The 16,271-nt window shown below is 37.9% G+C and overlaps 1 protein-coding gene across 1 annotated transcript in view; it reads left to right on the plus strand.

Moving 5' to 3' along the window:
- parga (poly (ADP-ribose) glycohydrolase a) overlaps positions 1–15,788 on the plus strand; it is a 34,352-nt gene extending 18,564 nt beyond the window's left edge. Inside the window, 7 exon segments of the mRNA XM_042009801.1 lie at positions 613–760; positions 9,706–9,784; positions 9,872–9,980; positions 10,421–10,429; positions 10,431–10,527; positions 12,297–12,425; positions 13,711–15,788. Of these exon segments, the coding sequence (XP_041865735.1) occupies positions 613–760; positions 9,706–9,784; positions 9,872–9,980; positions 10,421–10,429; positions 10,431–10,527; positions 12,297–12,425; positions 13,711–13,892 (753 nt within the window). The 3' untranslated portion in view covers positions 13,893–15,788.
- The last annotated feature ends 483 nt before the right edge of the window (positions 15,789–16,271 follow it).

Below are 16,271 nucleotides of genomic sequence, written 5' to 3' on the forward strand. Positions count from 1 at the left end.
CTGTGTACAAGAATTTAAAGTCTGTAAGCTGCATGGGATTTTATAACAACTATGTGATACACATCTACACATGTACCATTTAGGTGATATAGGGATCATTTTACCATTTTGGAAAAAAACAGGTTCACACAACTTGATTTGGGCTAAATTTCAAATCACAAAAGTCTGAACCACATCTGACAAGGTACTAACTAATGGCCAGGTGTGTGTGTGTGTCTATATATATATATATATATATATATATATATATATATATATGATCAAGTGTGCTGGTGGCAAAAGAGGAAAAGTTGAAAAAGATTGTTGGCTCTGTGAATATTAATTTCCATTAAAATTTCATGACCCAGTTCATGGTTTGTTTTAAGTTTGGACTAAAGTAATTAAAGTGTAGTAGAATGACATTTCCATCCTCTAACTGAAAATGATCGTGACGTTCTATTTGGTATGTGATAAAAGATGCATAACAGTATTTTGTTTTCTTGAATGGTTATGTCACCTGGAATGCTCATCATGCACATTTTGTGAATCAAACCAGGAGGAAAATTGGAATTTATGAGGAAGTGGACATAAGATTGAATGTCTTCTTTGTTCGTCTCTTTTTTTTTCCACCAGGTGGACTTTGCAAACCGGTTTGTAGGTGGTGGAGTTACAGGACTTGGATTGGTCCAGGAAGAAATCAGATTCCTCATCAACCCTGAACTCATTGCCTCTCGCCTCTTTACTGAAGCTTTGGAACATGATGAATGCCTCATCATCACAGGTGTGTAGTCCCACCATCTCTCTCCAGTGCCATTTGCCCAGCAGATGAGATGTTGTAAACCATAGCAGCAAATCCTCTGAAGCATTTACTGCTTGCTTGTTAGTATGTGCTGCTTGAAAACCTGCACCTTTCTCTTCTTTTTGCTGATCAGTTTGTCACTCCTCTGCAATGAGCCTCATCTGCAGTGTGTTGTAAAGAAAATAGCTTTTCCACTGAGTAACAGTTGGAGAAGCACATCTCAAAATGAGAAACAAATGAAAAAAATCATCTTTTAATTTGTATTTCTTAAATATGGTCTAAATATCACCTCCCTGAGCTGCCATCTTACCGCAGTGGAGGAGTTTGTGCATCCTGAAGATCCTAGGAGCTATGTTGTTGGGGGCTTTATGCAACTGGTAGGGTTACCAGTGGCAAACAGGTATGTAGGGGAGGGACCAGACAAAGTGTGGCTCAACAGACCCCTATGATTATTAAAAACAATGGATCCAGGTTTCCCATTACCTGGACGTGGGCCACTAGGGCCCCTATCTGGAGCCAGGCCACATAGGCGAGCTGTGGTACTTAAATGGTTAAATAGAATGTGATTTGACCCACACTGCGGATCTTATCAAATGATGATCACATCTTTCAGATGTTGGTTGGTGATGGGCTTTAAGGTTCACTTGAGCCTTAGAGGATGTCTGCTACACATATCTTATTTCTCATAAGCCTTCCTATAGAGCTCTGGCAACTACACCATCCAGCGGTACATTGTAGGATGCAGCCGCCATATTTGCAGACACGCAGAGCGAGACAGCGACAACTTAAGATCAAAGAAAAAAATAAATAAATGGATGGAGAAAACTTAAGAGTGCTGTTCCTTACAGAGAAAAACTGAACAATCAGACAAGGGCTATCTAGATGAAATCCAGGCATTAGGTGTAATTGACCCATACAAGCGTCGGAAATGGTCCCAAAAATTTAGGATGTGTGGAGTTCAGGATAAGCCATTTTAAAGTGTCAGATGCAGTGGTGTAGAGAAAGCCGCCACTGGACTCTGGATCAGTGAAGACACATTCTCTGGAGTGACGAATCGTGCTTCACCATCTGGCAGTCTGATGGAAGAGTCTGGGTATGGCGGTTGCCAGGAGAACGGTACTTGTCTGACTGCATGGTGTCAAGTGTGAAATTTGGTGGACGGGGGATTGTGGTGTGGGACTGTCTTTCAGGAGCTGGGCTTGGCCCCTTAGTTCCAGTGAAAGAAACTCTGAATGCTTCACCATATCAAGAGATTTTGGACAATTCCATGTTCCCAACTTTGTGGGAACAGTTTGGGAATGGCCATTTCCTGTTCCAGCATGACTGTGCACGGTGAGCAAGGTCCATAAAGACATGGATGAGCGAGTTTGGTGTGGATGAACTCGATTGGCCTGCACAGAGTTCTGACCTCAACCCGACTGAACACCTTTGGGATGAATTAGAGCGAAGGCTGACAGCCAGGCCTTCTCGTCCAACATCACTGTCTGACCTCACAAATGCGTTTCTGGAAGAATGGTCAAAAATTCCTATAAACACACTTCTAAAGCTTGTGGAAAGTCTTCCCAGAATTGAAGCTGTTAAAGCTGCAAAGGGTGGGCCAACGTCATATTGAACTAATTTGATAAAGAACGGGATGTCTATTAAGTTCATACGAGTCAAGACAGGTGAGCCAATACGTTTGGCAATATAGTGTATTTCTACAATGACTTTTTTGTCTTGTTTACTTCAGAAAAGCTGGTAACTGCACCTTATATTGGACTACAGCCATCAGAAGCTGACAGGTGTTTGTCACTACTACTGATTTAATTGCTGTTTTGAAAATATTGAGTTGATGTAAAGTTTTAGTATATATATATTATTAATAAGATAGTACTAATGTGTCTTTTGTTGGGAAAAAAAATTAACCCAATGCATTTTCATGAATACTTTGAAAATGTGCTTGTTTACTTTTCCCCAACAATCAATTTTATGTTGCACAAAATATTGATATATAAATCAAATCAAATCAAACTTTATTTATAAAGCACCTTTCATGCCACAGGCAACACAAAGTGCATAACATGATTAAACACATTTATGCATATTAAAAACAAAACAAAGTGGAAATACATAATAATAGAAACACTCACCCAAATATTTCACACAGCTGCACACACACACACACACACACACACCAAGCAACCCTCCCCTCCCCGTTCTATACAAACATTATTCTCTAATTTCTGTCTCTAACTGAATGTTATTATAAAATATAAAAGTGATAAGCATCCGGTCTGATGCTGCTGTGAGGAAACAATATCAGTGTCAGAATTTCAAATCAAATTTCATCACATCAAAGTAAATTTGTTTCACAATAAATGAATTAAGTAGTAACTGGTATGAAAAATTCTTACTACTGTGGTTTTACATGAACACTGGGACATATAGCTATTGGTCATTGCACGACATACACAAACCAATTTTTATTAAAGGAACTACCATGCTTAGTGGTACCGCGTTCCTTAAAATGATCTCCAACCATCTTCTGAACCTGAGGTGTGCTAGCCCTCTGGTCTCCTCCACATCCATGACATCAAGCTGACTGCATCCTTGAATGAAAGCAGGTGTTTTGACTTTAGCATACACTAGCCCAGCACTGTCTGTAATGTCTAACCCGCACTCTGCCAATACTCAAAATAATTTAAATAATACTTGCATACATATTTACATGGACTTGTTTTTATCTTTGAAAAGAAAAACATGCACAAAGACGAAAAGCATAGCTAACAGTGAAGTCGCAAAGAAAAAAAAAGAATGCAAACTAAAGTCATCAGTCACTTCACCTTCACATACAATTAATGATAACTTACTACTGTGAAAAGGCCTCAAAGCATAAGCATACTCTTTTAAAAGCTGTTGAATCAGTGCTGTCTGGTAAGATTACAGTTTCATTTCCCTTTGGAAGAAAAAAAAAAAACAAACACGCATGTTGTAAAAATCGACCTCCGTCTCAGTGTTGTCTGTTTTGTGTGGCGCCATGTTGTCTTCTTTGAAACTCACATCTCTCCCTAGTGACCTTCATTGGTTAGTCATTGTCCTCCTCTTTCCTCCCGTCATTCGCCTCCCTCTATCTTCCCTCCTTCTCTTTTCCACTTAACATTATTACATTTGGACAGAAAGGAATTTATAGCCCAACTAAGGTCATTGCTCTGCTAATGGAATGGGGCCATTGCACCACAGATTCATTAAACTTCAGAATATTCCTTGCACGCATGCAGTAGTTCCTCACAAAGTCTTGTCTCGTCTCGAGACTCTTTATATTTGTCTGTTTTGTTCTTTTGTTTTTGAGCCAAGTTTGTCATCTCTCTTTATCTTTAAAAGTTTCCTAAAGAGTCTTCAAGTGCGTTTAGAACTTAACCTTAATGTTACTAGTAAGATAAAGTGCAAATGTAAATGTCCATATGGGGTTTTAGATTGAAAGGTAGAGATCCCTGATGTAATCTAGTGATGGAAGCCTGGATGACAGGATGCTGTCATGGAAATTTGCCAGACTAAATTGGTTTAAGGTGAAGGAGGAGGAGGAGGTCAGCTTCGTAGATGGATTAAGTGATATAAGTACCCTGTTCCTTGACGTTAGGAGTCGCTCGTGTTGTATAAAGCATTTTATGTGTCCGCCTGGAACTGCAATTGCACGAACAGTAAATGTTCCTTTTTTTTTTTTATCCAGCCAAGGCTTTACTTGTCAAAAAATACATTACAAGGCAGGTGGCAGGACATGTTCTGGAAAAGAAATAAGAGAAGCTGTAGCCTTTAATATATCCAGAAATCTCTTTATTATTAAATTAAACCTATCATACTTTTACTTTTTTGGTGTCATACAACGTATACAATTCACTTTAGCTTTATTTATATAGCACTAATTTTACAACAAAGTAATTTCAAAGCACTTTTATAGACATAATCAATTGAAGCCAATTCATTATCAAATTTGAAAAATTCTACATTAGTCCAAATAATAATGGTGTTCATAAAAGCTAATTAATAAAAATTATCGCCTCAGATCTTGTCTTTGATTCAATCCCTCATCCTAAGCATGTAGGGCGTGGTGGACAGCTGTTGGGGAAGAAAAAAAAATCTCTTTTTAACTTAAAGTAAAAACCTCTGGCAGAACCCAACTAAGAGAGGATGGCTATCTACCTCAACCGGTTCGGGATAGACAGGACAGGGAAAAGGGAAGAACAGACACCACAACTTTAAGCCAAGGATGACTTTCTGAGAGAAAAGAAGAGAAATGCAAGTTAATTCCGATACTTTCATAAATATATACATGTATAGAAAAAGCTTAAAGACAAAAAGGGAAGGTGCTTAATACATCATGGGAAATCCTCAGCAGTCTTTAAGATTTATCAAAAAGGAAGGTTTTAAGCCTAATCCTAAAGGCAGAGAGGGTGTCTGCCTATAAAACCCTGAGTAGAAACTGGTTCCATAATAGAGGGGCCTGATACCGAAAGACCCAATTCTACTCGTGCATGTGGTTGTGTGCTCTTAGACTAAATTCTGTTCTACACACACGACATAACCAGTTATAGGTTTGGATATAACTACTCATTTATTTTAAACTGGTGACTCCAAACTTTATCCTGATACTGTATATAATGTAACACTGTCCGATGTTACATTCAGGATAGTCAGAGTTTCAAATAATGAAGTGAATATACAGCAAATTATTCCATGTAAATCAAAAACTCCAACTTAAGATCGTTTGGACTTAGAGAAAATTTTTTTTTTCCTACTTTTATGATGATTTGTTAATCTTACTTCTTTACAGACGGTTTTTAATATGATCATCAGATAGGAAGGTACAGTTGGGGTTGTCATCATTGTGAATTTTGAATCATCTAATTATTGCACTTAACAGTTAAATTTGCTCTTCATTTTTATACCACTGCTACATTGCAAGTTTACAAATAGTTAATTGTTAAAAATGAATAATTATTTATGTAATACATACTGGAACCTGAACGAAAGAAAATCAGTTTTCTTTTAATGCCTTATTAACCTAACCAACAGTTGCAGTGGCCATGTCTACTGAAGACAATTCTGAAACAACAACATAATGAAATTAGAAGGGCACATACTGTTTTTCAGTCATCAATATGGCAATTGTGATAGTTTCATAGTTCCACTAAATAATCATTCATTCATTCTCTGTACCGCTTAGTCCATTAAGGGTCGCGGGTAAGCTGGAGCCTATCCCAGCATTAACAGGTGAACTGGACAGTTCACTAGTGCATCGCAGGGCCAACACATAGGGGACAAACAACCATTCACACTCGCACACACTTCTAGGGAGAATTTACAGTCATCACTTAACCTAACATGCATGTTTCTGGTGGGAGGAAGCCGGAGAACCCACGCATACACGGGGAGAACATGCAAACTCCACACAGAAAGGTTCGAAACTCCCCCCAGCGCAGCCGAGATTCGAACCAGCAACCTTCTTGCTGTGAGGCTGTGGTGCTAACCACCATCATGCAGCCGAGAATGAATGATTCTCCTAAATAATTATGGTTATTTAATTTCTTTTTCATCACAATTAGATCATCTGGGGATCATCAGATGGTTATAAAAAGAAAAAAAAGTAATATATTTCAAACAAGTATAAATCTAAAGAATGATGCCAGTGATGGTGCCAGTGATGTCATTTGTCATGGAGTAGATTTTAGTTGAGAGTCAAAGTGTGCTGAAGGTGGATCACCAGCCTGATTATTCTGCAGGTCACAACTCAAACTGCTGGATTAAAATATTAGGATGGGAGTTTGCTGTAATGTAGCAGTTCAGTTGTTAACCAGGTGGTGACTTGCTGTCTTTTCTTCTCAGAGCGTTCTGAGTATGCCCATGGCTCTTGTCAAGGACAAGTAAAAACAATTTTCTAATGACACCAAGAAGTCATTTAAGATTCCCTTTCCTCTAGAACAGGTTTATATCAAGTCCTTTTTATTTAAAAAAAATTTACATGACACCATGCCAAAAATGTCTATTTTTCACGGTGGAGTTCTGCCCTGATGTACAGTCACACAGACGTGTGTTTTTCCAACTCTCCCGGGGTGTTGAAAATTGACACACTTAAACTGAATTAATTTCCGTCTCGGGAGCACACAAGGCTTAACTAGCTGAATCCACCCGTAATTGTAGTCAGTTGTAGTGGAAAAGATTTTAGTCTTTTCCACTAATAAAGGGTCAAATCAGTGGCATGCATTTAGCAGAGTAAACATCTAAGGAAATTGCAGAAACTACTAAAATTGGGTTAAGAGTTGTCCACAACATTATTAAAACCTGTAAGGATAGTGGGGAACCATCATCTTCAAGGAAGAAATGTGGTCAGAAAAAATCCTGAATGATTGTAATTGGAGATCACTTAAATGTTGAATAAATCAAATAGAAGAAAAACAACAGCAGAGCTCAGGGCTATGTTTAATAGTGAAAGTAAGAGCATTCCCACATGCAAGGGATTGGGACTGAACAGCTGTAGCCATAAGAAAATTACTAATCAGAGAGGCTAACTACAGGACAAGGCTTCAATTTGATGAGACGTTGGACTGTGGAGCAATGGAAGAAAGTCATGTGGTCTGATGAGTCCAAATTTATCCTGTTCCAGATCGAACATCATCATGGTAAGAAGAGAGGCATATGAAGTGATTCACCCATCATGCCTAGTGCCTACTGTACATGCTTGTCGGGGCAGTGCTATGATCTGGGTCAACTGACTACCTGAATATACTGACTGACCAGGTTATTCCATCAACTGATTTTTTTCTTCCCTGGTGGCACGGGCATGTCCCAAGATGACAATGCAAGGATTCATTGTGAGAGAGAGTGGTTCAGGGAGCGTGAGACATAATTTTCACACATGAATTGACCAACCCAGAGTCCAAACCTAAACCCCACTGAGAATCTTTATTTATCTTTGAGATGTGCAGAGGAAGGCTTTGCACGATGGTTACTCTCCCATCATTAATACAAGATAATAGTAAAAAAATTAATGCAACACTGGATGGAATTAAATGTGAAATTGCAGAAGCTCATTAAAACAATGCCACAGCAGATGTGTGGCGTAATCAAACTTAAAGGTGGTCCAACTAACTATTGGAGTATAAGAACTTTCTTTTTTTTTTTTTTTTTTTTTTTTTGATAATGACTTGTTTTTTTCTTTTTTGTTAATTGTTTTTTTTCAGGTAGTGTATTTAAAGGGATTCCACTGAGTAAAAAAGTTCATCTGCACATTTAAAATTCTTTACTTTTTTCTGTCCTCTGTGTTTTTAGTCTGTGTCTTAATCACATAGTAATGCTGTAATGGGTATGAAAGTTTAGTAAGTATTTTTTAAGTGCCTACACTCTGTTAAACGGTGGTTGGCAGTTTTCTTCGATTAAGTCAAGACAAAACTGAAATAAGTACCTTTGCACCGGAAAAATGCATGTCTGGGATAAAAGAGACACTTGGCTCTCTTGTTTTTTTGACAAAATCCTCTGTTAGGGACCTTGGCATAACCTTTGATTCTGGTTTTACTTTGGGTTTACGTCAAGTCTCTGGTTCGTTCTTGTTTTTATCATCTGAGAAACATTGCCAAGCTAAGCTTCGTTGTGTCACTTCCTGAATTAAAAATTATTTTCTATGCTTTTGTTTCATCACGATTGGATTACTGCAATGAACCAGACACATGTCTTAGCAAAACCTCTCTAAAGGTTGCAAGTTTTCTCATGCAACTCCAATCTTGATGCAACTGCACTGGCTTCCACTTTATTTCTGAGTGCAATTTAAGATTCTTTTACTGAGTTGGAGAGCTCTTCACAGACAGGCACCGGGTTATATAAGAGGGCTTCTGAAGCCATGTCTCCCTGGCAGGTCCTTCAGGTCCTGTGACCAGGGCCTGCTGATGGTGTCCCACACAAAGCTGAAAATAAAGGAGGCAGAGCCTTCTGCTCAGTGGCCTCCAGACTCTGGAACTCTCTTCCTTTGGATTTGAGATTGTGTGATTGCTTTTAAAAAGCCAGTTAAAATGTATATCTTTTTAAATCTGCATTTTAATAATTTCTCTTTTGCATTGCTGGCTCTTGTGAAGCATTGTGATTTTATATCATGAAAGGTGCAATATAAATTAAGTTTTACTTACTTACATGCTAAAACACAGTGAGAGTCAAATACAAATAAATTATTCTAATGTGACCAATTACACATTACTGTTGGTGTGTAGTCCTACTCTGACTTCAGTCTCATTTAGTCTTTTAAAAGCTGTAATGGGTCTTTTGTTTTCTGGCTTGTCTTTCTAGAGCAATGATGGTATTGAAGATACATGTTGAACATTTAACAAAGTCTCTTTTCTAAGAATGAAATGGTAGAATTTTTATTTCTTCCTGCTCTTTTGTTATGAACAGAATGGTAGACATCCCCCACCTTGTTTGTGGCATGTTTCAGTCTCTCAGTACATACTGTACTGCTCAAACTTCTGTGTTAACATGTTTAACTCCTTCTCTCTAATGCCTGCATCATTTTCTGAGCAGAGTTGTGTTTGTTGGGAATGTTTTACAGCTGTAGTCTCATACCAGGAGGTGTTCATAAATGAAGTTACTCATTTGTTAACAGTGATGTTTTTTTGTGTTTCAGAAATATTTTGCTAAGGTTTTGTTATTCTGTTTAAACTATTTCTTCCCAGTGTGACTGGAAGCTTTTCATTTCAAACCATGAAGCCGATTAGTTATTTAATCAGTGGGGTTTATTTATGACAATCCAATACAGGCTGATACTCAGTACTCACATGGGGAGCATGGAAAGCACTAAATCTGATTTAGGAAATAAGGCAGTGAAACAGATTTAGGCCTGCTGTGTGCTCTGACTGCTGAGTGCTGAATAACTTCATTTTCTCCTCGGCTTTGCTTTTCTTGTCTTACAGGGACAGAACAGTACAGCAAATATGCCGGTTATGCTGATAGTTACAAATGGAAGGAGAGCTACACCGATGAGACGCCCAGGTACAGTTTTTCTTTTTTTAGGATCACTTACAACTAGTGTAAAAAGAAAATGGAAGAAATCACCTGTGTCACCTTTTTCCCCCCCAGGGATGACTGGCAGAGAAGGTGTACAGAGATCGTTGCCATCGATGCTCTTAAGTACAGGAACTTCCTAGAGCAGTTTCTTCCTGAGAAGATAACCAGAGAGCTCAACAAGGTGAAGGGAAAATATATGTCTTGTGTGGAAGTGCAATTCTCAGACAAACACTTGATTAAAGGAGGCTAAAAGCCTCTGAATTACGATTCCTGTTTTCAGAAGTTATTATCACTAGTTTATAGATATCATCATTCTTGACATGACAAATATTTAACTGTTTTGATAAAACGCTGGTGGGGGTGAACTTGTCACCATTTCTAAAGATACTTTAATTTGGTAAAGCTCAGTGATCTGATACAGTTACACTGAGCCATGGAAAACTACCTGTAGTTTATGTGGACATTGTACACAGCATTAATTGTTGTCTATTCAGATTATTTTGCAACTGAGCGCTTAAGAAAACCTCATATGAAGTTTTTTGTTATCTCATCATTCAACTTGAGACCCTCACTGTTGTGTTTTTTGCTTGATTTCTTGTACTCCCTGTGCATTTGTCTCAGGCATACTGCGGGATTTCATCGGAATAATGCTAAAACCAAGCACCTCTCTGCAGTAGCAACAGGCAACTGGGGCTGTGGAGCGTTTGGAGGAGACACACGGCTTAAAGGTAGCATTGGCCAAATTATAAAGCATTTGTATGTCAAATAAGCTGTTTGGGGTCTGTGATGTTCATTAATAAAAGAACTATGTTTTACACCTGCCCCACCAAATGAACAGTTTAGAGCCACATTACCTTTTTGACTCTTAAAAGTAACTTAACAGTAAACAAAACTGTTAAAATTTGGATGGTTTGTATGTCCTGGCAACAGAAAAATGCCAAACCTGTACAGAGTTACCACATCTACACAACAGCGCTGTCTGCTCAACATAATCTACATCACTCGAATATCACCAATCATCAAGTCTGCTGTTGCCAAATCATTTTGCTGAGCTGTAATGTTTGTGGTCATTTTAATGGTCCTTGCGTGGATGGTGTTTGTGGAGAGAGACAAATTTCATGATGGTTTTTTAAGTCCTAGAATAGATGCTCCAATATTTTAATGAATGATTCTTTCATGTGTTCTCCATTAGTGAACGGTCTTACTACTGTGTTTCCTCTGTCTCCACAAAACCAGCAGCCGTAGTTGAGTATGTTTACACTGTTCAGCTTTCCACAGAAATACCAAATAGTGTGGTTTTGTTCTGGATGTATCTTTCAACATTATTGTAGTTTTTTCCCTTTCTAAAGGCACCTAGAGCCCAAAAAAGTGTTAGAAGAAAAAAAAGGAGGGAAAGAGATAAAACAAATTTACTGGATACTTAAGCTGCAGGTAAATGTCTGTAGCCCAGACTGGATCAGCTGTTCATCTGCATTGTTTGTCTGAGTCATTAAAGCTCCTGCTGCTTACTGAATGAGTCCCTCAGTCATGCACAGAGAATGTGTTGCATCCCCGATCTTTTTAGTTAATTAGTAGCTCCCCCAGGGTGTCACTCTCCCATTCCTTGCCATCTTTTATTGATCAGCTAGCACACATTTATGTTTTCCATTAAAACAATGATTGATTACAGGACTGAGACACTATAAATCCTGTCTGATGTATTTCTCTGTGGGCTAACACAACATCACTCTTCATAAGTAGGGACCGCTTACTGTCTCCTTGAGTACGGCAGACTACATATTTTGGCCTGTTGTTTCTCGAGTCATTGACATGACAAGGTGTTAACATGATTCACATGTTGGGGAGAAAAAGAAAAAAAACCCTTATGACTTGTGTATGTTTAATTAACAGTTCAAACACTTGAGTAACGTTAGTAAGTTTATGTAGTTTGATTTAAAACCAAAGTTTCTATGCAGTATGCTTTGAATAGATCGACTGGACTCCCTGAGGATGATATTAGCTTCAGGGGGCCTTGCCTGTAAGCCCTGAAATTAGCATAGCATGTATTTTTAGAAGGTAATAACTGTATTTTACATTAAAGTTGCGGAGCTGACATGGAACGAGGTAGTTTCACAAAACTGTTGTATTCTCGTAGAAATTACAGACCTTCTGGGAATGATTTGTTTGGTGTGTTCATTAATCAGAAATCTATAACCATTCTCGTAAATATTTAAAATCCTTAAGACCTCATTTGCAACAGCTCAAAGACTGAGTATTATTGATGGGGCTGTTGTCACAATGGTCTGTTATTTGCCATTGTGATACAATCCGCTCCCGTCACTCGTGCTTTTCTGCTAGAGGCCATGCCTTATTTGGTTTGGTGACAAATTACTTAGTTCGCTTTGCTTTTTAGTAGTCAATTACACCTTTATGCTTTTATTCTGAAGCCAGTCATGTTAATACAACCTTGAATTGTTGGCTGAATATCCCTTAAGCACTGTCCAATTTTGTTTTTCAGCATTGATTCAGTTAATGGCAGCAGCAGAAGCTGGGAGAGACGTGGCGTACTTCACATTTGGAGATGCTCAGCTTATGAGAGATGTTCATGACATGCACTCTTTCCTCACCAAGAGACAAGCAACCATTGGTAAGACCCAAAACAGATATTTGTAATATTTTGAAAGCAGGAGTTGGTCTTTTCACACAGCTAATGCATTTTATATTTATTCATTTATTTTTAGCCTATTCAGAATATCTTCAGCGATAACAGCAAATTAATCAGTTTTGTGTAATTGAATGTGAATGACACAATAGCCGTTCATGTTGAAAGTCCAAAACCTCAAACTATTCTTTCTGTTAGTAATATGGTTGCAGAGTCTTTGTTAATCATTTCATCATTAAACCTTTTCATGCTGCTGGTAGTTTGTCCGTTGCTGTGTTTGTACAGCCTTTTTAGATGTGAAAGAAAAATTTATGTAATACAAGATTAGAAACGCTCTAAAGATAATTAATTTTATTGATTGTCAAGTTTTGATATTTTCCTCCTTGCTTCTCTTCTGTGTTGTTAAATGTGTACTTTGGCTTGTTGTCCTGCTAAAAGGCCCAAGACCATCATCCAGTTTTCTGACACTGTGTAACACATTTGCTATGTTCTACATTGAATTCTGCCAGTACCAGAGTCAGCAGAGCAGCTCCACAGGGTGATAAAACATCTGCCTGTTTTACTGTAAGGATGTTAAGAAGAACTAATGCACTTCAGTCTGAAAGAGCTCCACTTTTGCGTTTCTGACTATGTAACATGATCCCAAAAAGACTGGTTAATATGTGATTAATTCTGACCAACTTAATCTTAGATAATCTACATGCTGCTATATAAGTCTATAAGGACAGAAATGTTTGGTTCTTAAGGCTTTTACAACACACACAGGTTTTCCTTGTTGGCGTCACTACACAGTCAGCATGTATATAAATAACAGAGTGCAAGTTATTCCACCTTATGGACCGTCACTTGCTCCTCAGTCCATCCGTTCAGCCTGAGCCGCAGAGTGGATTACTGCCTGAACTGACCCCAGCCTCGCCTCTCCCCTCCCCCTCTTTTCATTTTTCTTCTGCTGACATTTATTGAAGTCTTTCAGAGAAATTCCCCTCTAGCCATCCATTTCCTAAAGTGGAGCTACAGAAGGGAAAAAAAAGAAAGAAAATGCTCTAGGCATGTGTGTGTATGCGATTTATAAATGAGTTCAAACAGTCATTCATTTTTCTTTTTCTGTTTTTTCCAATGTGGTTATAGTCTCTCTTTTATTCTTTGACTCATAACCTGTTTGTACTTTTTGTCTTTTTCTCTCCAATGCTCTTTTCTCCCTACATATATCTTCCCTTGACCGCTGCACCACTGTCTCCTCCTCCTGACATCCCTCTTTTTCCCATCCCAGGGCAGCTGTACGTCCTTCTGAACCACTACTTCAACGAGGTCTGCAAGAACTGCCACACAGCTCGACCCGACGTCACTCTTTACAGTTTCATCTTCAAAAAGATTTCTTCTACTTCAACCCCCAAAACCTCAGATCCTGCTAACAATTCTGGGATGCCACCTGAGACATCAGACCCTAATTAAGAGGGGAGGACTGTGATTTAACCCACTCCCCTTTCCATTGTTTTTTTCTCTATAAGGGAGACTCCAGGTTCACAAACTTCAGTGTGCTCTCAGTCTTACAATCAATTATCTCAACTCACACACTCCCTTTAAGTTTGTGATTCCCAACACACAAACTACCTAAACACAGTTTTGCCTTTATCTCTGGTGGTAAAATAGGAGCCTCGTAGTACGAGACTTATAGCAATAGTAAATCCTGGTTGCTGTTAGAGGCCTTTCTTTAGTCTAAATGTGATGTAGAATTCTTTTTCTTTTTTATACACTAATTACAAATATTGCCAAATATTCATCATATGCACGTTTGTGAGCATTTTTCACTATTGATAATCCAAGACATGCTGATATTCTGATTGCCTTGTCTTACACTGCATTTGTGTTTTTTTTTCTGTTATCTTCTGTTTACCATTACCTGGGCTGTGGTGAGCTCCCTGAATGCAGAGAGATAATGAGATGCCATACTGTAGTCTATGCATGGGTTACATTTATTTATCAAATATTCTGACAATATATGCTGCTCTTTTATATCTTCTATGATGTTAAGGTTCAACACACACGTTTTCCTTAAGGGGTATTTTAATGAGTCCAAACAATCAATTCTCTGAGAATCGTCTCAGATGGAGAACACAGGAAATTCAGTCATTTTAGAACATTAATTAAATTCTGAGTAACATCATTTTCAGATATTATCAGTGCTAAGCACAGTATTGATATTGTATATACAAATAAACTGGGGAGCAGATAAATAATTGCACGAAAAATCATTATTTTTCTTAAGGTTTTTACTCAGTATTTACTTTAAAGATGTAGCGGTTGTATTAATTACTGTGTTTTCTGATTGTGGGAGTATTATTGAATGTTGGATTCCAAACTAGAAGACTGTAATTGTATTGCATAGTACTGTACTTTCGGGTTTTAGGTTGTACTATTTTTATTATAATTTCTTAATTAAAGCATACCCTGTATTAAATATTAAAATCTCTGCTCATATCAATAAGGTTTACTAATGAAAACCAAATGATCAGGACATTCAAGTCAAATAATATTTTTTGGTTGTATAACCTCCTATTCACTGAAACACTGTGACACGAACCAGAAAAAAAATGTGGAGTATTAAATTAATGTTTGATTTTTCTACATCTTAGTGTAGATCATGAGTAAAAATCTGATTTTCTGTTCTGTCTGTTGCCTTCTTAAGTTAACGTTTCTGTTTAACGTGTGGGACAATATCTTTCTGCTACTAATTTATCACTTCCTTTTTTCTTAATCATGAATTATTTAATCATTTTGAGACGTGATTGATTTTTTCCGATTACACATGTACCTAGGGCTTTTAGAAAAATTTAATTCCAGCTTCAAACATGCTTTATTAGATGAATTAAGGTTTCTAAATAACCTTGTGACGTGGACTTCCATAAATGGCGAGTAGGCTTGGCAGTGGTAAGTGGATTACACATTATCTGCTTCTCCTGCTCTCTGTGCTGAGCCCTGCATACCAGACAAGCTAAAGACTCATGTACAAAGTCAAATGTGGTTTGGCAGACCTACCAGTTGAGGTCTGTTTACCTGGATGTGAAGTTTTAGATTAACCAGCTAGATTAGAGATTTATTTGGACACTTTTCATTCAATAAATGTTTCAGGTTTATCCTACAAACAAATAACCATAATCCAGCAGCATGTCAGGTCTATTGAAACTAGTTTTTAAGCTTTTTCTTGTCTATATCTCCAGAAATAGGCAATGAGGTTTTGCCCTTATTCACATGTTCTAATTTCACAGTATACAAGAAATGTCTCAAACAGCTTGTTCAAATTTTTCCCATATACTGATATAATTAAACATCATGCCCTGTGTTACAGTAGCCAGCGGCACCTTTCCTTTTGTCATTCAACATTATTAATAAAACACCACAGAGCAGCTGATCTTCACTCAGTCTTTGTCAGGCTTCAAAGTCGCCACAACAAAGTGGCATTTCAGTACATAATTACATTATCCTGTATTCTCCAGGTTAGCTGGAGAGCAGTGGTAAATGCAAATAAAAGACTCCAGGGAACATTGAGCCTTATTATTTCTTAGATTAGAGTTAAAAAAATGCATGTTACTACACTTAATTCTAGTGTAGGATTAAAATGTATAATGAGGCTGTGATACACTGCTCTGTGACTTGTGCCCACTCAGTTTCTTCCCCCTCTCTGTGATGTTTGTCTTGATTAATAATACTGTTCCCTCTGTGTCTGCAAGTATGAATGATGAAAATCTAGATGAGGAGGAGGAGAGTAGGGTTAGAAAAGGGGAAGGAAAGAGGCTGGAGGGATGGGGAGAGGGAGGGCCAATTATCTTATTG

The sequence above is a fragment of the Melanotaenia boesemani genome, chromosome 16 (assembly GCF_017639745.1).
Source record: "Melanotaenia boesemani isolate fMelBoe1 chromosome 16, fMelBoe1.pri, whole genome shotgun sequence".
In the NCBI taxonomy this organism is placed as follows: Eukaryota; Metazoa; Chordata; class Actinopteri; order Atheriniformes; family Melanotaeniidae; genus Melanotaenia; species Melanotaenia boesemani.